Source organism: Rhodnius prolixus, unplaced genomic scaffold (genome assembly GCF_049639745.1).
Source record: "Rhodnius prolixus isolate KJV_2025 unplaced genomic scaffold, Rpr scaffold_12, whole genome shotgun sequence".
Taxonomy (NCBI): Eukaryota; Metazoa; Arthropoda; class Insecta; order Hemiptera; family Reduviidae; genus Rhodnius; species Rhodnius prolixus.
Window position 1 is genome coordinate 14,649,888 of NW_027411635.1, and position 26,296 is coordinate 14,676,183.

At 33.6% G+C, this 26,296-nt stretch overlaps 3 protein-coding genes across 6 annotated transcripts in view; 2 read left to right on the forward strand and 1 right to left on the reverse strand.

The window, feature by feature from the left end:
• Positions 1-7,689, forward strand: part of LOC141461844 (glucose dehydrogenase [FAD, quinone]-like) — a 39,178-nt gene extending 31,489 nt beyond the window's left edge. For all 3 annotated transcript variants that reach the window (XM_074143234.1, XM_074143237.1, XM_074143236.1), the window contains 6 exons: positions 612-772; positions 2,804-3,007; positions 3,242-3,430; positions 4,336-4,536; positions 4,771-5,172; positions 6,051-7,689. In XM_074143234.1, the coding sequence (XP_073999335.1) occupies positions 612-772; positions 2,804-3,007; positions 3,242-3,430; positions 4,336-4,536; positions 4,771-5,172; positions 6,051-6,398 (1,505 nt within the window). In that variant the 3' untranslated portion in view covers positions 6,399-7,689. The remainder of the gene's footprint in view (positions 1-611; positions 773-2,803; positions 3,008-3,241; positions 3,431-4,335; positions 4,537-4,770; positions 5,173-6,050) is intronic.
• The window catches only part of Flo2 (flotillin-2), a 166,015-nt gene extending 155,726 nt beyond the window's left edge, over positions 1-10,289 (reverse strand). Inside the window, exon 1 of the mRNA XM_074143240.1 lies at positions 10,091-10,289. Coding sequence (XP_073999341.1) covers positions 10,091-10,139 — 49 coding nt within the window. The 5' untranslated portion in view covers positions 10,140-10,289. The remainder of the gene's footprint in view (positions 1-10,090) is intronic.
• Positions 10,290-11,221: 932 nt separating this feature from the next.
• On the forward strand, positions 11,222-24,796 carry LOC141462063 (membralin). 2 transcript variants are annotated; one of them, XM_074143655.1, is made up of 14 exons: positions 11,222-11,366; positions 12,355-12,615; positions 14,315-14,529; positions 15,637-15,779; positions 16,532-16,605; positions 16,791-16,893; positions 17,804-18,047; positions 18,653-18,743; positions 19,948-20,005; positions 20,099-20,185; positions 21,189-21,321; positions 22,588-22,687; positions 23,095-23,320; positions 24,320-24,796. In XM_074143655.1, exons 2-13 carry the CDS (start codon positions 12,388-12,390, stop codon positions 23,317-23,319), a joined length of 1,701 nt encoding a protein of 566 aa, XP_073999756.1. In that variant the 5' UTR covers positions 11,222-11,366; positions 12,355-12,387; the 3' UTR covers position 23,320; positions 24,320-24,796. The 2 variants fall into 2 exon arrangements, with proteins under 2 accessions (XP_073999756.1, XP_073999757.1); XM_074143656.1 differs by having other exon boundaries at positions 11,227-11,366; positions 16,839-16,893.
• Positions 24,797-26,296: the final 1,500 nt, after the last annotated feature.

The window sequence follows — 26,296 nt, forward strand, 5'->3', positions numbered from 1 at the left end:
TTCATTGCAGTACTTCTTGAAGGGTTTTCTAGAAAAAATTGTTACTGAAAATATTCGGTGTATACGTGCAATATGAAAAAAAAAGAAAGCAAGTAAAGTAATGTCTATTTTTTCAGGCGGGCTTTACGTCCAACTACCACAAATTAGGTGTCGTGGACGGAGGCGACTAGCAAACATACTTTACTTTTATTAATTTCTTTAATTAACCATTATTTAACCATTAATTCATTAATTAACTAAAGTGTAGACCGGGAATCGAACCCAGTACCACAATACATATTAACTTTGCGGGCCTCACCTCTTACCGCTCGGCTTAAGTACTTTTGCTTTCTCGGTGGCTTTTACCCTTCAAGTCGGTGGCTTATTCCACTCCAGCGTAGTCTCTACTAAAAGACTCTTGGATTGTCTGAACATTCAATGCGGAATCTATCAATACTCTCCCATAAATTAAGGCATCCGCAAAACTTGTATTTTCTGTGAAAACGCAATCTGGAAATTTGACAAAAAAGTATCATTTATCAGCAGGAATTTTCGTGTCTGATACTATACAAATCTTGTCTGCCCTTTAGTAAAATAAATGGAAATATTATTTAAGAAATTTGTATTTAAAGGACGAGCTTGTTTGGCAATGAAGAATGGAAGGTGTAATTGGCCAAGAGGGAAAGTACTCGGAGGTTCTAGTGTACTGAACTATATGCTGTACGTCAGAGGTAACAAACATGACTATGATCACTGGGAGGCAATGGGCAATCATGGATGGGCCTACTCAAATGTAAGTTATTTCATCTTACATTATTTTTAAAAAAAGGACGAGACAATCACCGATAAATTTAATGGGCTGTATGAATTAAAAAAAAAAAAAAAATGGCCATATTTCTAATAAAGAACCATCCACATTCAGTCTTTAGATCATAAAGAGTATTTCGTACATCTTGTTTTCCCTTAAAATAATCAGATCAGTTGTGAGTGTTTTAGAAAATCATTACTGCGCTAAACGATAATGTACCAGTAATTTTCCGTCACTTCTAGGAAAGAAACACTGAGCACTTCTGCTAAAGCTGCGCGTGCTCAGTGTACAATTTAACATTAGAAATAAAGACCTTTGAATGAAAGTTTCATGGACGGGCGGCTTTCAAGTAAGTTTGATAAAGCATGTCGCAAAACTGTTTATTTCAAATCCAATCACAAGTATTCTAGGTACTTACTTTAGAAAACTGCCAGTGTCAACAAACACTGCTAAATGTTAATATAGGATGGTGGCACAAAAAGAGCGCCTCTGCTAGTTAAAAGACCAAACCTGACCAAAAATCTCGACGGTTCAGTGTTCCTGAAAGGCACCACTGTATTCCGCCGTTAAACGGGCCTTCCAAGCTCCTACATCATATGCATCCCTTTGAAACCGTCTTAACAGCTGGTACAAAGATGGTTTACAAAAGTTAATCATAATGGTGATTGCAGGCAATAAAAAGTTGAATTTTTGCAGAAGTACGGCCATTTTTTTTTTTTATTACAAAATGTACCCTATTAACTACAAAAGATTTAAATTAATACGAAACAAAACCAAAGATGCAGTGCAAGCTTGGACTGTGAAATTAACTAGTCTGGAGAACAAATTCTGACAATATCGGTAGCGCGCTGGTAGAGGACATATTATGACTGACAACAGTCTTGTGAGTATGAGTAGCATCCAAAACTTAAAAGGAACTTAGAGAAACAACTACAATACTCTCACTCAATACTGAATAACTAAGAAAGTGAAATATATGTGTATACTACAATTTTAAGACTGGTTTTGAAACTTATTTGAGAATAACAAACTTCAAGAAGATTTTACTTAGAGTGCCTTTACCAGGTAAAAACTTACAGTTCATCAATCATTATTACAAATAAGCCAAACTTTTAACTTATAATATACTCAAGACTTCCAGTGAAACCAATAGTGTGAACACACACGACTTTCTCTTACTGAATTACTCAAGTTCTACCTTATTAATTTTCTTTTAAATTAATACTTTTTACTACAAGTTAGTTAGCTTTAATTGTATATAAGTATATAGATAAAATATTACATGATAATAAATATAATTATGAGCATACTAGTATATTTAACTTTTATATTATAATTTTTTAATAAAACTAAACTGTTGAAGGATGTCCCAGCTCCCCCAATACCGCTCTAAAAGCAATCATTTAAAAAAACAAAAGCCTGGTGTGACAAACTATCTTTCACTCCTGATAAAAATTACTCAAACCAACCTTCTCTTCAAATTTAATTTTTCCACTAAAAATGCAGATGTAGTATGGATATACATTCTATTTAGACCAGCAGCCGAGACAAGCTCACTAAAAAACTTGAAACCACAGACTCTTAAGAGTCCAAAACCTCCTAAAATCACTTTTTCTGAAAAAAAAAAATAAATAAATAAATAAAAAATCAAATTAAAAGTAAGGAATTTTGATGGGCAAGTAATATATGAAATTAAATAAAAATCGATATAGAACTTAATGAGAAACTCATTAAAAAGAGAAACCAATTTTCCTTTATGCTTGACATCACAGTGATATTTTTCATGTTCATTATTATTAAATACTCAAACCTTCATCTCTGGTGTGCCAGTGTAGCGCTGTTACACGTACAAATCATATTCTACTTCAATTTTCACGAAATACACTTGTAATAATAGAAGTAACGCCTAATTGGTAATAGAGCGTTAAGCACCGCCTGAAAAAATAGGCGATTACTTTACTTTAATAAAAGTAATGAAAATCATTTTGTTTGTCGATTCTATCAAATGTTATACAGGTGCTACATTATTTTAAAAAATCAGAAGATAATCGCAATGATTATTTAATTGGCAAATATCATTCCCGGGGTGGTTACTTGACAGTTCAGGAAGCTCCCTGGCGTACACCTCTGGTACTTGCCTTCATTCAGGCTGGCGAGGAACTCGGGTATAAAAATCGAGATATCAATGGCGAATATCAAACTGGCTTCATGATAGCTCAAGTAAGTAGAGAAATATTTATTTTTCATTTTTGTTACTTATTTTATTTTTAATTCTTCAACAATTTTCTCAAAAAAAACAACCTAATGTAAAACACTCGCTGGCCTTTCTTTTCAAGCGATTAACGTAAGTTCTAATTTCAAAATTCCTTCTAACTTGTTCTAGATATATCTATAACTATGTATCTAACTGAATTTTCGGAAGAAAGCTTTAAAAATTTCTGTTCTTGAACATAGGGCACAATTAGGAGAGGAAGCAGATGTAGCACAACTAAAGCTTTTCTTCGACCAGTCAGGAGAAGAGGGAATCTCCATATTGCGATGAATTCACACGTGACTAAAGTTCTTATCAATGGCCGAAAGCGAGCGTATGCTGTTCAGTTTATAAGAGATGGGATTCGACAGGCGGCGCTTGTACGCAAAGAGGTTAGCATTCTATTTATTTATTTATTTTATTTAAATCAACTTACTTTTCTCATACAAATGATGGTAAGAAGTTGAGTAATAAATAATGTAAGAGGCGTTACAAAATGGAATCACTAACAATGTTTAGGAATCATGTGAAAAAAAAAAAAAACTTCCTCAAGAACCATCTTTACATAGAACCATGTTGATTGTTCAAACAATAATGCAACTCGTATTGGATGTCACAAATATTATTTAAATTAATCTATTAGTAACTGGTCTAGTAGTTGGCATACTTCGAAAATCACTTATATAATAGTTAAAAACATGATTCTGTAAATTAGTTTAGTAACTGCAAACTTTGTGTTTTGCTGATTAATCTGCAAACCGATTAGCATAACGTTATAGTTGTAATTAAGTTGGTAACTTCTGCGATCCCCCAAGGTAACAACATAAGCAAGTTGTTCGTAGAATGTACACTCCAAAAAGTGATAAATGGGGTATAAGAACAGAGTATCAAAGCATCTAGTTTCAAACACACCACAGCACCTTTTTTAGATCTACCAAAACTGCAACTTTATTAAATGTTTACTATATTCGGGAGGGGACTTAATCGAATATTGCCAATCTATTTGTTTAAACTTTCAAGAAACTGCAAGCTATCTCTCTATTCAATAATCTGTGCGTTTTTACCAGGAAAATGTAATCATAAGCATTACTCTGAAGTACCGTGCCAGTACAATTACCAACCAACTACCTTTATAAATATAAACGTTTTATTTAAAACATTTAATAATTTTTTCGGTCGATTCATTAAGCTGAAATGGTAGCTGATTCTTCAGCTACACTAAAAGACTAATTTAATCAATTTTTGGGATTGAATATAAAAATTCTAAAAACCATATTAATTTATACCCTTTTCCTAGGTAATAATGGCCGCTGGCGCAATTAACACTCCACAGATACTAATGCTATCTGGCGTAGGACCAGCCGAACACCTGCATAGTCTTGGAATCCACGTAGTCAGAGATTTACCAGTAGGACAGAATCTACAGGACCATGTAGGCATGGCTGGATTGACATTTCTAATTGATAAACCAGTTGCAATTGTCCAGAATCGTTTGAAGGTATTAATTAAATAATCATGCCGTAATTACCTGAAAAAATATGAAAATTAGATTAGCTAGTTACAACGAACGAATCGCTTTTTAAGAAGATACTTACAAGCACATATGATTTATGTATGGCTTGAATGGGGCGACTTTTTGTTTTATCTGAAGTTGAAACTGGTGTGTATTTTTTATCCATGAGCCTTAAATACTATTTTCTTAGTGAATTAAATTGTAAATGTTTGCTTGTAGGCAGTGCCCGTTACTATGGAGTACGTCATAAGAGAGAAGGGCCCGATGACTACATTAGGCGGTGTGGAAGGACTTGGTTTCATCAAAACCAAATTTGCAAATCATTCCATCGACTATCCGGATATACAGTTTCACATGGCACCAGCCTCAATTAATTCTGATTCAGGTGCTAGAGTGAAAAAAATATTAGGTATCAGGGAGTCCATATATCAAGCTGTGTATCGGCCGATTGAAGAACGAGATACCTGGACTATCATACCGCTATTGCTGAGACCAAGGTCTAGAGGATGGGTGAAACTTAGATCAGCCAATCCATTCCAGTATCCGATTATTAATCCTAATTATTTCAGCCACCCGCAAGACATAATGACACTAGTTGAAGGAACCAAAATTGCACTAAAGGTACATTTATATCGTAGTTTTGGTAACTGTTATTTTTAATGCGCTCAAACCACTTTCTTTCTCTAACCGCATACTAACTTACAACTTTTTTTTGTTAAAAACTTCAAAAATGTTATTATTATTTAATTTTCTGAGGTTAGGAACAAGCCCTATGTTGGAACAAAGATACTGAAGCTCATCTTCCCAAACTCCAATCACATAACATGTAACCTCTACCTCACAAACTGTACAAAATGGATCTAGTATGAATCCTACTTTGAAAAAGCCTTCTGATTCCAATAAGAAATACAATCAAAGATGTCCGTAAAAAACACAATCATTTACTGTTAGCTTTATCTAGACCCCAAATCCTCAGTTTAGTAAATTCCTAGATAGGCATGTGTACCCAGACCACCAACCAGTACGTCCGAGATCAATAAAGAGGAGGAACGCGCCAAATTTGGCTAACCTATCTACCACCTACTCACTTCTGAAAATCCAATGGGGCCTGGTACTCAGATCAGAAGTACACCCTTGAAAGAAGAAACTTCTTCCATTCTCCTGGAACTTTATAGAACGAACTTCGAGGTGAAGACACGCGATGATATACAAAATATAATGAATAGATTGCAAATTTATATAGCTCATTAAATATATATAATTCCTTAGTACAGACCCTGAAAAGCGCAATAAATTTGCCAAAACATCGGAAAAAACATTTTTTTAAACAATTTATCATCTCTTTTCAATACTAGAAAAAATAATTCAAGTTTTTACTCTCAATAATATGTAGAACTACTTCACAGGAAATGTATACTTTTTAAAGAAAAAACTGGAAATCGATTTATTTGTTAAGTGCATCTTTCCTTATCATATAGACTTGGATTTTTGTGTTACAGGTTGCCGAAGGAAGATCATTTAAACAATTTCATTCCAGATTGCATCGAATCCCGTTGCCTGGCTGTAAGCATCTATTATTTGGCTCAGACATGTATTGGGAATGTGCCATACGTCATATGAGTATGACGATCTATCATCCAGTTGGGACATGTAAAATGGGACCAAGTTCTGATCAAAAAGCTGTAGTAGATCCAAGACTGAGAGTGTATGGTGTTAAAGGTTTAAGAGTGATCGACGCCTCAATTATGCCAACAATCGTGTCTGGTAATACGAACGCACCAGTGGTGATGATTGCTGAAAAAGGTGCAGATATGATTAAAGAAGACTGGTTGGGTAGGCTGAAATAAGTTGGAATTCGAAAGTCTTACTTTGATCTAACCAACTAAACCAAAGAATGAAACTGTTTTTTTTTTTTTTTCCTAAAACTTTGAATTGTAAAACTTGACAAATTTGTAAAATTAGATAGTTTCAAAATCTTCTTTTTAAACTAGAAAACAAGTCCAATATATTGGACTGTTATGTCTATAAACTGTGCCATTCGTCCCTCCATAAAAAAAATAATGATAATAAAATTTTGTATGGTAAAATCACACGAATTAGGCGCCACGATAGCCGAGCGGTTAGAGGCGAGGCCCGCAAAGCTAAGATATAACGTGGTACTGGGTTCGATTCCCGGTCTACGCCTTGGATTTTAATTAACATATTAAATGAGAAAATTATGTTAAGTACGTTAGCTATCCGCCTTTGTACCACTAAACCTAATCGGTAGTTGGACGTGAAGCCTGCCAGAAATAATTGGTATTACTTTACATTTTTCAACTCACACTAATTTTTTCCAGTATAATTGTTACGGCTCAGCCTGATAAAAATGTTGCTAAAATTAAAAATCGAAAAGTTTAAAAAAATCTCCATACTTTAATTGAAAGAGATTTAAATCTTAAAACGTTCCAACTAACTGAATGGTATAAGATATGCAGAAAAAATATTGTATAAATAATGGTTCAGATGTTTAATTTAAATTTTTAGTTAAAGCTATGTCCGCTTGAACCACGAACTGAATTTATTTTTCGAGATAAATGATCCTACTACCAATATTATCAGTTGAAAGTGGATGTGGGAATGGCTCTAGAGGCTCAACATTTAATGGCAACCTCTTAAGAAAAACAATGCTTGGTAAATTCTACTAGGAGCCTCATAGAGGTCCGTGAAAGACACAACATCTCACCATAATGGTGAATGCTGAGAAGCTGTCCGTCCACTCTTGGAAGTCCGACTTAATGTGCTAATTATAGCAGCGTGAGACTTTTCAATTAAGAGGTGTATAACATAATCTTAGTCAACCTATTCACCTCTTCAATCCTCTCTTAATCTTGTCTAAACTAGAAAAATCACTTTAACAAATTCGGTATCTCTAATCTTCATTAAGTTTGGAAGTGTAGTCCTAAAGAAGCAATGCCTTCAACGCCACCTCACTATCTTAACAAACCCCTTTTGAGTTTCTCAGCTCGCGCTGTTCTCAAGTAGAGCAAAAAAAGCAATAAACCATTGTAGTCAGAACAGCGTTTGTTAACCTTTTAACGACGCGGCCAACACAATTTTTTGAAGTCGACCGAATATATTTCTTTAAATTAGTACTGCGACCCAAATGTTTATTTTATAATTTATACATAAAAGAAAAGTCACACTTTAGCAAACTTATATTAGGTTCACAGCCCAAAGGTTTAGGAACGCAGATTAGAACACAAAGTCTACTTACTCCTTTTTTCCAACAGAGTGTTCTATCAGTTAAGCGACGTTAGAAGATAGCCTAAAAAGGTTGCTCTACAAATAATAATGTTTTTGCCAAATAATTCCCGATATTACCATTACCTCAACAAAAAAATTTTTATACGGTTGGTTTAGATGGAACAAAAACGCTTAAACTGCCGCAGGGTAGTCAATTATCTACAGCTCGTTTCACTTGGTAGAGCTTTTCAAATTATGACAGCTAATTCCATTGCGTCTGTATTTTCTCATCACAGATTCTGTAACCTTTTCCCACAGCTACGCTGGCTAAAATAATCCGAAGAAAACTCCAGAATCCTACTAATAGTGGTTACAGAATGACTGAACCACACAGAAAAATACGGATACATTATTGTCACTGATTTGCCAAGCATTGTATTTAATAGAGGCTCAAACAGTTCGATTTCTCAGAGGGAAAATTCAAAGAGGATGGAAGGATGTGAGACTTATCAAACAATCAAATGTTGGAAAATATTTTCCTATTGTTGAGCCAGTTGGTATTAGAGAAATGCAGGTTTCAACCCGTATTCTGGCAGGAGATGTGTTAAGATTTATAATATTCTGTATCAAAAGAAAAACTTAAGGTTACCTCGTAAAACGCTTTGTACAAAATTAATACAAAAAATACATCAATAATTTATAAAAAAAAAAACATTAACAGTAAAAATTATCTATTTGTTTCTAATTTGAAAAACAAAATTAATTTCAAATAAAAATAAAATTAGATAAATTTTGAATTATATGTTTAAAATGTTTGTATATTTTATATGATCCTTTTTTGGTTACCAATTAAATCTATAGTTTTGTAAAAAATCAGAAAAGATATTATGTTGTTACAAAAAACACTAACGCAAGAGCGTAGTCAAAGAAAAGAGAAACTATAGTGTTAAGTTTAATTTTAAATTATAAAATAAATAAGTACTAAACATTTCTTTTTTTTTAAATTCCTGATATGGTCCTTAATTAACAGTGTGTGGCGCACTTGGCTTATTTTTAAGATGAATTCATTTATCAATCTTTTATCTGGCAACCAGCAGTAAGATCCGCCAATAATTAAAATAAAGAATCCCGCCACTAAGAATAATACTCATTGGTCTATCGTCCAATGATTATTAAACAGCATTTCTAGAGGAAAATGGTGGGCTGCCTGCTCTAAAGACTATTGTAGGCTGATCCGACTACACAAACCTCATAACTCAAGAAAGATGGTCAAGAAAAAATGAGTTATAAACTAGCCTCAGCAAGCTTTTCGTAAACAGACCTATTTTACATCTATCTTGAGAGATTGAATCATTAGGTGAGGGTGTGGAAAAAGTGGACTTCCATTTTTTAAAGCTTCTGACACGTTATCACCCCAATTATCTGAGTCAAGTGACAGATGAAACCACTGGTGTTACCCAGAATTTTGCATCCAACCATGAATTCATCAGTCTGAGAAGTGACAAGCAATTACTTTTTAAAGAGCTGTCACGGCAAAGGGTTTTCTTTGTATGAATTTTGTAAGTATAAAATTCACACTGATTAGGTGTTTATATCTTAACTAATTGTGCCGTGTTTAAATATTAATTTTGTACAACACGATCAAAGAATACAATTGCGCTACATATCATCAAATTGACTATATTCATAAAAGCTCTTAGAAATAATGTGTTCTTCTGGAAATGCTTAAATTAAATCAATAAACTTTCTTGAATCATCACTAACAGTCAAATGCCTGAATTATTCTTAAATTGCAGATTATTACTAGTAGAACATTGCTGTCAAGAAAGTGTCAATATAATTGTAAATCTCTGATTAAAACCTTAAATACCATGCCAGTGACATAGCTACACATGTCTAAGCTATCTTTACAACAAAGAACAATAAAAAATTTAGAAGCAACAGACACTATTACAACATAAACAGTAAACAAGACATCAATTTTATATCGAAGTGACTAATAATATACTAATTGTATATTAAAACCAAGTATCTTTTCAGCAAGAATATTCAATAAGATACCAATAGATATAAGACACATGAACCACAAGTATTTTAAGAATACTCTATATTTTTAATTATAATATAGAAGAGTTCATATAGAACAAAACAGGATTTAAAGTACTCTGAGGAATTAAGTAACTCATAGAGAGTTTATAATTACTATTAACTAAAGCCCTTTTGAAAACAGCCAAATATCGTTGTTTAGTATTGATACAACAAGTTAAATGAATGCTTATAATATAAAGATATATATTTTTTACCAGTAAATTACCTGAAACGATGAGTGCTTCATTGGGACCAACTGTATAAATATTGCCCATAAGAAAGCAGCTTGATTTACAAAACTGGAAACCGAAAATTAATAATTGACATACACTATCACAAATCTATACTACCGAAACTAACAAAATCAAAACAAACGTTCATGGTTATACTACAAGTGTTGCTAGTGCAACACACTTATCGCACAAATGAATCTTATGACAGATCTTTGCAAAAATTGAGAGTTTCCTAATTCTTAATGAAAGAAAAGATTAAATAATGGAGTATTGAAATTAAGTTTATTAAGAAGTTTGGCCTAAATTATTTTTTATTTTTTGGACTATTTAGAGAGGGGATACCTCCATAAAAGTAACAAATGCATTTTTATGTGTTAGAGTACTTCATAAAAAAGTATTTTTTGTAATACTTCTGATTTCATAAATTATTTGGTGAGAACTTTTGCACCAGCGTGGATATACTCAAAGGCTTCTAAAAGCACATAATGAGGTCTTAATTGAAGAGCTAGTATCTGCATATAAATACTTGCGAGACGAATTTAAGATTGTAAACTACTGGAAAAGTGAAAATGAAAGTCCTCAATACTTACAGATTGAAAATATCATACAGTCAAACTAATACGCTGTAAGGAGCTCAGACAGAAATATTCATATTTTAAACAATAATTGGTGGCACCGGGTGGATTGTGGATTCCGAGGAGTTTCTGTACTCAAATGGGTTCTGATTTATTGATGAAAAAAAATTGTTTTATTTGCAATCTGAAACCGAAGAAACTGCAATTTTTATTTGTTCCGTATAGGGTGAGTTCGGTGGATAGCATTTCAAACATAGTACAGAATCCTAACGACCTAATTTCAGGGAGGGGCTTTTAAAAATAAAGTTCCTCTTGGTTTTTTAATTAATAATTTTGTAATTTGAATGAATTGCTAATTTTTAGATTTTTCATTACTTTTAAAATATTTTCTTTTGCTTTTTATCAAGTTCTTAAAAATAAGAGAGATCAGTTTTGTACCTGTACCCAATAGAAGAACCTGTACTGGTGTACTGCTGTTCAACTCTTGAGTGCAGGTTATTCTGTTATAATGTTGATTAAGTGTTTAAGTTATTCGTTTTACTTTTAGAGAATTTGTCAATTATTTATTATAAATTTATTTAAAAAATAAGCTGTTTTATTTTTACTTTGTAGACAATGAAGTACTTGTGCAATAACAGTATTTAGTGCGAAAAAAAAACTAAAATAATGTCTGTACGAATATATTTTTACGAAAGTAAGTAAAAACTTTTTTCTCTTAATCATTTTACGTTGACAGCCAGTTAATCAATGATTATAATGATTAATGTTTTTGAGCAAAGAAGTATATTTATTTAGCTTCAACAAAAAGAAGTCAAAAATAATAAATTTCAATAGTTAAACTAAATCGTGACTTGTCATTTTCTGTATTTATGACGCGCTTCTTATCATATCCAATTTTCTCGTATGTTTTAAAACTGCTTAGATTGAACATATGGGTATTGTAATGTAAAATAACTGAACTTTTAGTCGCATGCAAACTCAAATCGTGTCACTTGTATTTTTTGAAAAATGTAACCATTTAATTATTTTTGTTGGGTTCTTTTGATCGTTGAACTTTTAGCACTTTGTGTATACACCAAACAACTGTTTACACTAGTTAGGCAAAACATTATTTGAGCTTTTTTGTTCTCATTAATTACTTTTTTGCTTGAGTGAAAAATTATGTGTCAAACCCATTTTTTAAACATTGCAATGAGTATAACAGCGGGAACAGTAAGTCCCAGACGACTCGTTATGGAAGAACGCAGAAATTGCTGGTAAGGTCACAATATAGCCCAAGTCCAGATTAGGTAGGTCAATAACAAACGAGGTTCAAGATCGAATCGTAGTGCTGAAGAACGTTTCGAGACTTAACTATTGTTATATCTTTCCATCTCCTTCGAGTTATAGAGTTGAGGAGATAAAGAACCATACGAAGAAGTTTGTGCTCTCGGAGATCTACCGTAGACCTAACCTGCTTATTCAGCATCTATCAGCACGTTTCGACGTGTGCGTCTTTTATTTGACCTTTTTTCGCTTATTTTGAAATTTTTTTTTTTTATTGATTTCTATCTTATAACACCAGATAGTGTCAAATCAGATATGTGTGTTGTTCACTTGACCTTTTAACTTCTTTTTTTTTTTGAACTAGTTCCCGTTGAACTATCAGTTGGCATAGATTATCTATGATCTGTATGTTATAGATTTATATCGATGGCCTGAATAGACAGCAAAAGATGGACCAACCAGCAAGAATTGACATTGCTGTAGGTGGCGATGTAGGAGGAGTCGGTGGTGGAGCTTCGCCAGGCCAAGCTGGTGCACGAAATCCTGGTTTGGCAAATCCACTGATAAACGTGAGAGACCGCCTCTTCTATGCGCTTTTCATAAAAGCTGCTCTGTCTTACGCTCGCACGTTTCCTAAGTCAGTAAGACGGTACATAGAATTTACAGTTCTGCTCAAGGTAGTTAAAATAATATTATTTTTAATTTTTTACTTTCTCTTATAATTATTTACTTTTTATTGGATCATATACCATAGTACTTTATATTTTATGTATTAAAAAAGGTCTCCAATAAGATGAAATTGCACATAGTGAGTTGAAAGTCTTTTCCTATGTCTTTTTGTTACGTTTTATGAATTTTTATTAGCTCATTGTAATTGACTACAAGTAATCTTTATGGCAGTTGTTGGATCCATTGCTGTTTCCATTACTTGGGTTCGGAATAAAAAAAAAACTCCGCTTTCAATTTCAACTTCGCTTCGGTGAAGTAATTAAAATTTTTCCCGCAAAGAAAGTGTGACTTGGACCGAAACATGTTGAAGACTGATATGGCCGGATCACTTTTTAGTAAATTCTATCTACATTAATTGTGAGCCGTAAAAGTCGAAAATTCATTAGGAAATTAGTTAATGTTGAATTAACCCTTGCACCATATCAACACTGCACAGCTATAAATGTACTGTATCAACGTTTTCTTAAAATCTCCTCTTTTAATAACCGAAAATTCTCATGCCGAACCAACCAAGAAACTACCTACCTTAAGATTTCACCAGTAAGTCCACTTCTCGCCGTTGTATACTTTTTCTTTGTAGAATCACATGTCATGATTTTTTTTTTTTCTTTAAGAGAAGTTGACTATTATCCGCTCTGAATAGAGCGTGTTATATAAATTTATGGTTACTGTCCTTTTTGCCCATTTCACAGTAAAGTGTCTTTAAACTTGCCAATTTTGATGTACGCCCTGAACTTCTATTTATTTCAAAAGCCCTATCACTTCTATTACATTCTTTAAGCTACGCTGGATTACAACTTGATACTTTTTTTCAGTAGTGACTAAAATTATTAATATCGATGTAAGCGCGTAAGGCGGAGGGGAGAAGATGACGCAAACGCAAATTACCTTACGTGATATGTGCCCGAGGGGGGAACCGCAGTTGATTATAGTATGTAATACAAAGAAAATATATAGCAATAAAAACGGTCAAGAAAACACTTACCTTTGAAATACCGGAAGCGAGCGCACACAGCATCCGCCAGGCGGCGAAGGATCTCTAAATAAGCGGTAGAAAGGAATAGGAACTATTAAGGAGCTTAGGTATACAATTGTGTAGAGATGTGTGTGTGTAATGCGTAGTTGAACTCCTAGAAACGTAGGAAATATTTGGGTTTAGCTACAAAAAACTACAAAAAAGTAGGAAAATAAAAAAATTTGCGGCGACAAGAAAGGAAAGGATTAACGCGAAATAACGCGTAGTGCGAGAAAGGGAAAATGAGACAGAGACAGAAACAGAAAAAGGTGAGAGGGAGAACCGTCAAACGGTACCGCCAAGAAAGGACGGCACGCGCCTTGTAAGATCCGGTCATGGTTTTCTCAACAAGCGCACAGCTGTTCTTCAAAGAGAACATTAATAGAACTGAATTGAAACGAACATAGAAAAGCTCTAAAAATTCTTAAGTTCATTATAATTTGGAGTTTATAAAGATCAGATTTATTTCAATGGGTAAAGTCCATAGAACTTCTTTAGTTTGAAAATCTTCTGTTCTTTTTCTTGAGTAAATCTGGTTCTGTATCTCATAGTCGAGTTTAGGCAATGCTGCCTGAGCACTTTATTTGATATCATATTTATTTTCTGTTTCAATGTTCTATTTAATTTTGCAGGCCATGTGTTCATTTTTCATTCTGGCATACATACACATAATATTTTCACGTACTCCAGCAACGTGCTTGGAAAGTGTAAGGTCTACTTGGCCCCGCGATGGTATTCTTAGGGTTGAAATTGTGAAGACTGATCAAAAAGGAGCAAGTGTGATTCATAATTCCTTTCAAACCGATTATTTCAATTCGTTATTTTCGGGCGTTCCCAGTAATGACAGGTAGGTAGCATTTATTGTTTTCTTATGTTATTTAAAAAAAGAATAAGAAAAAGGGGTGGGCCAAGCGTCCTATAGGCATCGCAACCACAGAATCTATTGTGACATTTCCAATTAACTAACTTTAGAATTGATTCGGAACAGATACGCAACCTCAATGCTCGCAAATAGGCTCCAAAGCAGTTTGATAGTCTATCGCCCTGTTGGAGTATTACCGCTTTTTTCTCCACTTCTAAGCAAGGGCATAAAGCAGTATCTTTTCCTAAATCTGGAATGACCACTATCTGGCAAACCCAGCAGGTCAAACGTTTATTAATATGGTGCCAGTAGTTAGTTAACAATGATTTAAAGTTCCCCACATTTCTGGTCAAATAATGTTGCCGTTAGCTTTTTTGATAGTTCTCTAATGAACTCCTTCTCCTAATTGAATACCACATAGTCCTAGGCACGCCGAAAAAATATCCAGGCTCACCAAAGGTTAATTCAACTCTTCCCTGGACAAGTTCGTCCATGTTCGCCAGCATGTCCAGGACCCGAGTTGATGTGAGCATTTTGGAGCTGCCTACCTATGTATGGGGCTAAATACAATCCTATACCTGCTTAGAATTTACTTAATTGATTCCTGTTATTGATCTAGATGACAATCATCCTGTCGTGATTTTTTTTAAATCTATAGATATAGATTAATAGATATAATCATATAGATCAGATAATATATATATCTGCTCCCGAAAGTGTGCATTAGACCCATAGACTTTTCCAAGATCCAGTCTATTCTATTCTATTCTTCCTTGCCTACCCTAAAGTACTATTTCTAAATGGTGTCGACGTTTTTGTTTGTTACCGTTATTCTTGATTGCTTTTTCTTCCATCCAATGTCATTCAAATCTTCAGCAACTTCTTCTGTGAGTTTTTTACGTCCCAGTAACGTTTTATCTTCCTTTTTTTTCTTGTCACATTTTCTTCACGCCTTCTGCCTATGTAAAAACTACATAAGGTGCGCTCTTGGTTCAAGCCTAATACTTATTTTTTGCTCAGTTGTTTAAATAAGAGGCAAAAGTATTAATTTATGAATTAGTATTGAATATTTTGGGAATCGATTTATTTCAGATTAGTGGATATTGAACCCTCGTCTGCTCTTGATTTACTTCTAAAAGATTCCAGAAAGTATCAGACATTAATGAAGTCAAATGTATCCTATAGTGATAATTATTTAGATGTTAATGAATTAAGAGATATTCAGCATACGTTTGGTAAGTTTTTCTTAATTTCGTTACGTTTGTAGTTTTTTTTCCTTAAAACCTTGCAACGGGTCAATTTTTGAAATTAAATTGTCATTGATTATGTATTTTTTAGAGTTCCCAGACAGAATTTTAGGGGGTCAGCTTAGTGTCTGTAAACAGAATGTTTAAAAACGAAAAATCGCAGATAGTTCAAATTTGATATTTATTTTTGGAAGTGCGACTTTACAATTGGCTTGTTCAGGTTTCTCGACAACTGCTCCAATTATTTGCATTAATCTTTCCTTGGGAAATAGATTTTTGGAGAGACGATGAAAATACTAAGTTATGCATCGTTTTAAAGTGCCCGTTTGAAACAACTTCGTATTCCACCACAAATATAATATCAAATAGGTTTAATAGCGTTGCTCTAGAGTTCTAGATTTGAGGAATCTAGCTTAATCGGAAGTGCATGCTTACCGACCTTAACTTTGGACTAGAAACTTGTTCTTTTTTGTTTTTGCAACGATGTTGGATATTTTGAAAATTTGTATAATTTTGTTTGAAAAATTTTTCCCAAGAAATGTATTGATTGTAAGAGCAGGACACAAAGTAAAAGTAAAAATTAAAAAATTACTTTCGGGAACGGTGCAACAGAAATCCAGAACGATCAGCCAGATTATACTGCTACGTGTAACTTAAGCCAGACCCACAGAGTTGTGTTTGCATTAGTTTAAGAAATCTAAATGTTCTGTAAAATTCAATAACTTTTTTTTTTATTGCAGTCCAAAGTGACGATGCGACCTTCAGGTTGAAAAACAAGAAAATGCTATCAACGAAAATAATAACGGACCACGAGGTAACGTATTTTGTTTTATTTGAGCCGAAAATGGCCATGCTCTTTAATGAAGTGGCACAAAGATTGTATTGATGCTTATACTTTGTGTCAATATGACTAATTAATTTCTTTATATTTCCTATCTATTTTTCCCGAAGGAATAATTTTGATTTAAATATTGATTTATAAGATAATTATCTGTGTAGGTTTTCTCTGGTAAAAATAATTCAGTAATGAATTTGTACCCTCTTCAGATGAACGAACCAAATTTCAAGGAGCCTACTGCTGGAGAGAAAGTTGCAAAATCAGGTAAATCATTTCGCATTTGTATTTATTAGTCAATTTTTGCACTTCGTGGAATTTCTTCTCTTTTTTTTGTTTTATCTTTTCTCTTAGATAAGGTTTTGAGACGGGTCAAGTTTTCAAAACTGAGTTTTCACTGGAAGTGAGTGATCTCATGACCTGTAAACACTAAGAAATGGAAAGTTTTAATCGCAAGATATGTGTGTTTTTTAAAGGATATTCGTAGAGGAAGAGATGCAGAAAGATCACGTATTGTCTTTTCTGTACTTAAGTTTTGCACGAAATCTAACTGAATTCAGTGAAGCGATTCCTCAGTTTTTTGGTCTAATATGCGACTCAAATTTTATTTAAATCTCATAAAAATCCAAACAAACTGTCCAAGTCCCCTTCCCCTTTTAGGTGTTTTATACTTTCGTCACGGTATTCCCAATAACTAATGTCTGAAGGATATATTTGAAAGAAACTTATGTGTTGCAGTCTGGGTGTCATTATAATGATATATTTTTTCGACATACGAATATTTTTGAGTGTACTTAACCTTCATTTTGCAATGAGGGCAGCTTAGTTGCACAAAAATGACTTCAACGTTATATCACTAGTCCAAACATTTTCCCAGAATTTTTTTTTGGGGGGGGACATTCACAAGAACTGCCGTATTAAATAAATTTTCTTTCTGGTACCCTTATACAAAAGGTAATTATTCCGCCGCCTATAGAATGCAAAAAGCATATCGGTGATGAATGGTTAAAAGTAATAAATGGGTGTTGTATTTATGTTGGGGAGTCGTGCACTGTCTACAAGCTATCACTTCATTGCAATCTCTTCTACCCATTTAAACTTGAGAGACATTTAGTAAAAAGTGTTTTATTTAAAAAATTTATCCATTATTAATTGTAACGATTTTTTTCTTTTTCAGCTGTTGGTGAAGATGAATATATTGTTGAGTACTCTTTAGAGTACGGCCTGTTGCGGCTGTCCCCGTCCACCAGACAGAAGTTAAATATTCCTGTCATGACTGTAAGATTGGATCCATCCACAGATGCTTGCTTTGGTGACACATTTTCACGTTTCATACTTCGAGAATTAATTGGTTATGAAGACTTGTTGATGTCTTCAATTAAAACATTAGCTGAAAATGAGGACAACAAAGGATATCTTAGGTTTGATGATTTTTATTTTATTTAAATTAAGGTACGTTATCGTCTTCGGCGCCTGCAGCCTTTTTCAGTAATCTGGCGGCTGCCGCCAGTGTTTTCTCGTTTCAGGCAACACTGTCCATTTGAACAGTGAACTGTAAAACTTTTAGATAGAGGAATTTGAAGGGGAGGTAGGACTTGAACTGCAGAGAGCCCAGTGTACTAGCCCTTCCTCTTTTATTTTTTATTTTTATTTTTATTTTTTTTTTTTTTTTGGCGCATCAACAGCTGAGGTCATTAGCGCCCGGAGCTTTTTCCAGTGCACTGCCGGCCTCCGGACAGTGTTCTCTCGTTACAGACAACACTGTCCATCACCGGACAGTGAGCTGTAAGAAGCTCCTAGGAAGAGAAAATCTAAGGGTCAGCTGCTGGATTCGAACCCGGGACCTCCGCGTGGGAGTCCAGTATGCTAACCACATAGCTAATCCCCTCCCTTTTTATTTTTTTTTTATTTTTTTTTTTTTCATTATTTTACTTCCTATGTTCACAATGTATTAGGCTACTTTAAATATTTCTAGAGGATGACTGAGTATGTTCTTTTAAGTAAGGGAATTGATTACTATTTTCAGGAACGTAGTCACGGGGGAACATTACAGATTTGTAAGCATGTGGATGGCTCGAACTTCGTACATCGCAGCTTTCTTCTTCATGATTATCTTTGTAAGTCCATTGTTCTCAATAGATGTTTTTTTTGACAAGTGAGTAACGTATTCACTTGATAAAGTATTGATACCCAAGTGCATCGAGAATGTAAGAAGTACTTTACTCATATATTATTAAATTTTTCTGTTACCACTTGAAATCGGTTCTTAAATTATATGATAATTTTAAATTTAAAAGGACCGTTTTACATGATATTTTTAGGCTTATTGAAACAATATTTTTATGTATTTGAAATGTGCCTTGTGGTTACTCAATTAATTATTATTATTTTACAAAATCTGTGATTTATTAATTACTATCATCTATGGCCCGCAGGGGGAAGTATATCAACAATTTCTTCGTGGATCTTGTGGTGTCTGTAGTATCACAGCCTAACAATACAAATTTCATTTCAGATTGATACGTCTAATATCACGCGTTACAATCAATATTAATACTATATGTTGTACAATTTCAGTTGACTAAATGATAAATGATGAAAGCAATTGTCGTAGCGATTTAGCGTGCGATATGTCTTACGATGAGGTTGGCGGTGAGTAGGAAAAACAGCGAGCGATTGTTTAAACGATTTGGCATACACTGCGTATATACATACTCGCTCATAGGTGAACTGTAGCTTAAATGTCACATTCATATTGAGGCATTGTACTTTCCATCATTGAATTGATTGAGTTAAAAGGGCGGTTCCACCAAAAAGGGGAAGGAACGCAGGCAATCCAAAATGCCCATTGTTTCCCGCTACCTTCCATCATACTCAGACTCCTTTATTCTATAATAAAAACTGCATTTGAAGGAACCACTAGAGATAATATTTTAGGTAGCCGTAGATGTGACTTTATGGCCAAGTTTAAACTTTCAGAAAGTGTTCACTTTGTATTTGTACAATAAAGTTAGAAGGCGTAAATTGAATAACTAACAAATTTAAATTAAAACATGACTGTTCATTAAAACATTTTTGGCCATTTAATCAATAAATAACTCAATAATTTTTTTTTTTCAGTTCATATAAAAGATAGCTAATTTTTCTAAAAAGTACAAGCCATATTGGGTGTTCATTTATAGTAAATAAAATGACAAATTATAACTAAATGTAATGGCTGTTTCAATTTAAATTTTTTAAAATATGAATTAACTTAATTTATTATTGTTACTTTTTATTGAAAGTTGTTGAGTGTTTCTCAACAAAATTTTATATTTTCAGACTGTATCGATATCTCTATTACTTCGATATTCACATCACCAAATCTTCGTTTTAATAGGTGCAGTTATTCTTTTTTATATGCTTTATATTATTGTTGCTTAATAGCTTTATGGTAAATCTGGTATATTAAAATAATTAAATTTATTTTTAGTTGATATCCTTCAAATGCTGGAATTTAATGTGACGATAATATTCCCAGCCACTCCACCATTATTGACTGTAATTCTAGCCCTTATAGGTAAGCTCCACTGGTTTCTCAGTACTGACATAATTAGCTAATTATAGTTGAATTTAACTCAACCAGTTTAAAATTAATTAAACTTTTATTTGGCAACCAACAATTATACAAAATTTGCAATTTCCATCTTTTATCGGCGATAGTGGTCTTAATTTTTACTTATCTTAATGGTAAAATTCTAAATGAGAATTTGAGATACTGATTTGATGGTACTGAAATCACCTCTCAGGAAAATGATTCACCTCAATAATGGAACATTATTACGTCAGAAAATGCTTAACAATAGACTTGTACGGCACTAAAAATAATTTTTAAATAGAAAAAGTAGATTTTATCCGTCTTAGCACGCATCTTTGTGGCATACCAAACAGGTTTCGGACTTTCGTCCATCCTCAGAGCTAGATTAATCAGTTTGGTGTAGAGATTTCGACTTCACTTATGTTTCCGTCTCGCCTTTCTCTTGCTGACTGAGTGACGAAGGTTACATGGTGTGTATTATTCAAAATGTTATTGAATTGTAAAACTTAGTAAAAATAATGAAATAAAATTAATGAAACCTAGTACTTATTAAAATAATAAGATCCTCTGCTTTTAACGCTATTGTTATCTGGTCTGTGCAATGGAGAGAAGATAAACTTGTCTCAGTAGGAACCCATTTTGTGTCAGTATCGTTTCCAGAGTCATTGAGGCTTGTTCTACTTATATGTAAAAAGCAGAAGGGGACAAGCAGCAACCCTGTTTCATTTTTTGTTTATTGGGAAACTTCCGGAATTTTCTCAATAATCTTGCATGCTTCAGTTATGGTTTTATAGAGACCATGGATTACTTAACATTCAATATAATTCAATGTGGAATAAAATTTTTGAACTAAAATGATTACTAATGCATTCGAAATATTCAGATTTATACGTTTTGATTGGTGCGTTTTTTGATCTAGTATATAATAACATTTTAATTATAATAAATGTTTTCTTCAAAAGAAAAATATTTGTTGATGTTATAGGTATGGAGGCTTTAATGTCAGAATTTTTTAACGACACTACTACAGCATTTTATATAATATTGATTGTTTGGATTGCTGACCAGTACGATGCTGTTTGTTGCCACACGTACATCACAAAAAAATATTGGCTCAGGTAAACAGAGATTGAAACCATATTAGAATAGAATAAAACATACAGGGAGAGGCCCACTCTATCTGATCCGTTAAAAGTTGATTCCAAGCAATTTGCAGGCACTTACGAGAGATACTTGAAACATGTAGTCCGTTTGCATGGGTTTGCAGTGGTTAAGTGGAGGAATGTCGTTTTTGCTAAGCAGAGACGCTAGACGTAGAGCCAGCAAAACCTGCAATTGCCCCATCCGGTCGAACTATAAATTTCTATAGAACCCGTTTATCAGACCAGTCATAAACCTAACACCTAGTTTGAGAATGTTTGCCTTGAGCTTTTGCAAAAGTCTCACATGTTCTACGCTAGCCTCCATTATACCTCATGTTTCCTGCAAAGATTTATTTTCTCACTACCTTCGATATGCTGCAGAAAGTTTCAGAACAAATAAAAGGGTCGTTTGAACCTTTTCCTCTCCCACATAATCTCCGTGTTATGGCAGCTTGGTATGTAGCTAGTCCAATTTTAAGCAGTTGTTTCCTTGAATGGCCGTGTCCTGCGACTCTGTGAGTAATCTTCCTTAATCCAAATTCTGTTCTGTCAAGAAAATAGATTATGCACTTTTTTTTTGCCTTCCAGGAAAAACTTGATAATCATTACTCTTCTGTGTTCCTCCAGTTGAAGAACCATACAGACGATGCTGGCTGTATGGCGAAAGCCAATGCCAAAAAAAAACCAAAAAAAAAAATTTAATAATGTTACTCCTAGAAACGTAGGAAATATTTAGACATAGAAACAGACCAGTAAAGAAGAAGGACTAAAGGACACCTATGGGACTATTGAGAAAGTGGTTCTTCAATTGGAGGAACACAGAAGAGTAAAGATTATCAAGCTTTTCCTGGAAGGCAAGAAAAAAAAAGTGCATAATCTATTTTCTTGACAGAACAGAATTTGGATTAAGGAAGATTACTCCCAGAGTCGCAGGACAAGGCCATTCAAGGAAACAACTGCTTAGAATTGAACTAGCTAAGGAATTACTTTGTAGGTTGGAGAAACAGATATAAACTAATCTTGGGACACGAACACTGCATCGTCAAAAAAATTGACGCCTGCATTTTGATTTTAAATTTATGGTCGTAGATCGTTCACATCAAATATCAATTTGAAGCGCGAATAGGTGTTGAACTTTTCGGTTAAGTGTATTCTCTCATGCGTTATTTTTTTAAAATAATTTTTAAAATTTGATTCTTCAGAATTCAGAATGTTTTTTTGAATTTGTTTATTTTGTTTCAGATTCTTCTATCTGTACCACTTCTCCTTTTTTGCCTACCACTACCGTTTTAACGGCCAGTACAGTAGCCTAGCTCTAATTACCTCGTGGCTATTTATTCAGGTATTGTAATTTAATTATTATATTAAAATTACCTTATTTGAACGAGCTAAAGTAACTAGGCAATTAGTAACCTAATGTTATTATTATTTTGGTATTTATTTATTTGGTATTATTTATTTTGGTGTTTGGTATTTAAACGTAAACAGAAGATCAGAAGTGAGAATAGAAACATTCAAAACGTGAAGACTGTTTGTGATTAGTAACCATGAATATAACCATTTAGCTAGGAAGAAAGGGAAAAATGTGTGATGTAACACACGACTTTCTCTCACTGCATTTTAAATGTTAGCTTGCTAAAATATCTACGTTCTCCATCTTTTTTCCTTGCCAAAAATACGTCTAGATACGTGTGTTTAATCAATGATATACGTATATATATTTAATAATTGTTTCATTCCTTGTTTCAGCATTCTATGTTATATTTCTTCCATCATTATGAACTCCCAGTGATACTACAACATGCTCAACTACAGCAGATTATTCTGAGGGCTCAGAATCCTCAAGGTAATAATACTGCTGCGGATGGCCGTCCAGTTGTGGAGAGTGAGTTACGTGACCCAACATCCACAGTACACTCTGAAGAGCTTAATGGTGCCATCAGTCAGCCTCCACCAACTGTTGAAAATTCTTAGGGTATTATAAATAAAATTTGGTTAAATCAGTTTTGCGTTGTTTTGGGTCAGTAAAAATATTTAAAAAAACATAACTGTTGAAAACATACACGACGTTTAAAATATTATACAATTCTACCAAAGTAAACTGTGCCATCCCAATTCCTGTAGAACTCCCCCTTCTCCAAAATAAAAGTTATTCTAACCATGAAAAAACTTTCAGACTAAAGTACTTGGTATGTTTCTGGAAAATCACGTGTATTGAAATATAATAAATTAACAGAAAACTATTTATTGTATTTAGAATATTGCGTAAAACTGAAAATATTTAGCATAGCCTCGCTTTCAAGTATTTTTCAAAAAGAAATTTGGCAACGAGTTTAATTTTTTATTTTTAATTTACAAAGGTGGTGGAAGTGTCTTTTGGATTGTGCATTACAGGGTGGCTCAATGAAAGCCAAACCAAAATGAAGTTGTTTGAACTTGTCTATGTAAATTTTCGCGGTTGTAAATAATGAGCTATGAGAATGAGGATGTGTGATAATGAACTAGTGTTTCCCTGAGGATACGCTATACCCTACAAGTGGTACACATCAATTCCTCTACATGACTTAAATTTATTTATATAGGGAATGTTTGAGGAGTAAGCGTGTAGTTTGTGTTGTTAGGCTGGGATACCCGCAGGGGCGCCAAGGTCCCTGAAAAAGTGGCTAGTCCACTTCTCCCTACGGGGTAGAAGTGTTACAATATACTATAATTACACTAGTGGGCTTCGTCACCTTTTTTTTCGGAGACCCCTCTAATTTGATTTTTTTCCCCCCCAGAAAAGTATTCCAAGTAAAATTGATAAAGCTAGTTAGTTCTAGGCAGTGAATACTAAATTTAAAAAAAAAAATAATAATTTTTGAGTTTTTCTTGTTGATTTTTTTTTTTAAAGGGATATGCCAGCCCATACGCAGACCACTTGTTTAAAAAATAATATAAAAAAAATACTAAAATAATTGTTTGTTTATTTATGCAGATTTCAATTTCATAATGGAAGATTTCTCATCCGATTTCATTGGGCCGTGGATTGGATACAATACCTACTCCGGAATGAAGTTTGGGGCAAATTATCTGCGAGATGAAACGCATTCATTATACATATGAAAAGCTGATCAAACCACTACCAAATTCATGCTTTATTTATTACATAATTTACCTCGTTTAGACTAGCACCTGCAAATTAAATTTCAGTAAGCTACTTAACAAAATTATAAAATTTAAATTCGAAGAGGTTGCAAATTTCCAACAAGATCTATCGTTCACGATTAATATTTGTTGAGTGGCAATGTCATGATGAAATCTGCAATAAAGTAGCTAGTGAGGTGTCCAGATTTTTACAACTGTTAGCAGTAATATGATTGTAAGTGTATTTGTTAAGGACAAAGTTTCGTTACCCAATTTGTAAAAAGACATTAAAAAGCTTAGTAGTTGCACTGGACAGTCCGTATCCTAATTGAAAAGTTCATATAAAAACATCACTAAGTATGCTTATTGTGAAAGGACCAACTCTTAGTGTTTGTGCTTGAAGAGTACTACAAAGTGCCATCCAGGCGTGCTCAATTAGTACGCTACTAAGTTCTTAGTTGCATCCTGCTTAGAAAGAAGCACTTCTGTCACCTTGCTTATTCTTTTTACAAACCTTATAGCCTGGAGACATCCTTCCGTTACCCTCCAGAGCTCATTTATTTCTAATATTCTCTAATACTCTGTCATACAATTTTTTCACGACGGCAACTACTGGCTGGAACCATAGTGCGGAATTCATGGTTTTTTTCCACTTTAGCCTCGTCGCATTACCAGATACACAGGGTTTACATTACTCTTCTGAGTTTGGCCAAATTTTTTTCCTACTTTTTCCCAGTAATGTACTGCGAATCAAAGTCTTGAACGCATCCTGATTATAGCAGAAAGTATCCTCACTTCTGTTTGTAATTTCTCACTTCTCTGACAAGCAAATATTACAAGTGTTCATCAGTAGCCAGCTCTTTTTTTCTAAGAAAGTTACCGTCAAATTCCATCATAGACCGATTTCCTCTTTGCCATACCTATTAACAACGATCAAATTAACTTCAAGGTGGTATCCCTTCCAAAACGATTAACGCTTACCTTAGCGCTCGTCTAAATTCGATTATATGGTTTTTGGAGAGTGGAAATTTGCTTGCATGCCTCAATTTTTACTGAGTTTTAGCAAGTTATAAATTGACCTCCTCACGTTATCTACATCGGCTGCACGGGTAAAAGTAAGGAATGTGGTGACTGTGACTGGATAAAAATCACATCATACTTGGTGATCCCAAGTCAACGATTTTAAAGTGGGAGAATTTATTTTTGGTTGATTTTTTGCAGGGTAAAAAAAAGTCTGTATTTGAATAGATAATCTGAACCTTTGCGAATATCAAATTTGTAACATCCTCCCTATAAAGGACTGTTTAGGATTTCTGAGGTACGAAAGAATTGGGAAGATCTTTGTCAGAATTATTTTTATTTATTTGGTTTGTCGATGTTAATAATGATTTTTTTTATCTTTTGTTTTATAAGAAATACTTTTCTATGATTATTATGTGATAATATCAAATTAAAATAATTGTAAAATAGTTAATATTTCTATTTATTTTATGCTGTAAATAATCATTTATAATTTAATCCTTCAAAGCGCATAGAATATTGATGGTATAAAATAAGAAATATTTTGATGATTGTTTGTAATTTGCTATATTTATTTACCTCAAGTGAGGAAATAGAAACGAAGTATACAACACAGGCTGCTGACTTATAGCGAGCGCACTTGTAGATTAAATAAGTCTCAGGTACAAGTTTAAATTCCCTTAAGTATTTTTTTCTTAAGCCTCTACAACTCATGTACATGGGCTTTAAATGAGGGGTCATTTACCCCTAAAACCAGAATGCACTGAGAGGTCTTTAGGTGTACCGGTCAATCAATATATAAGGGAAC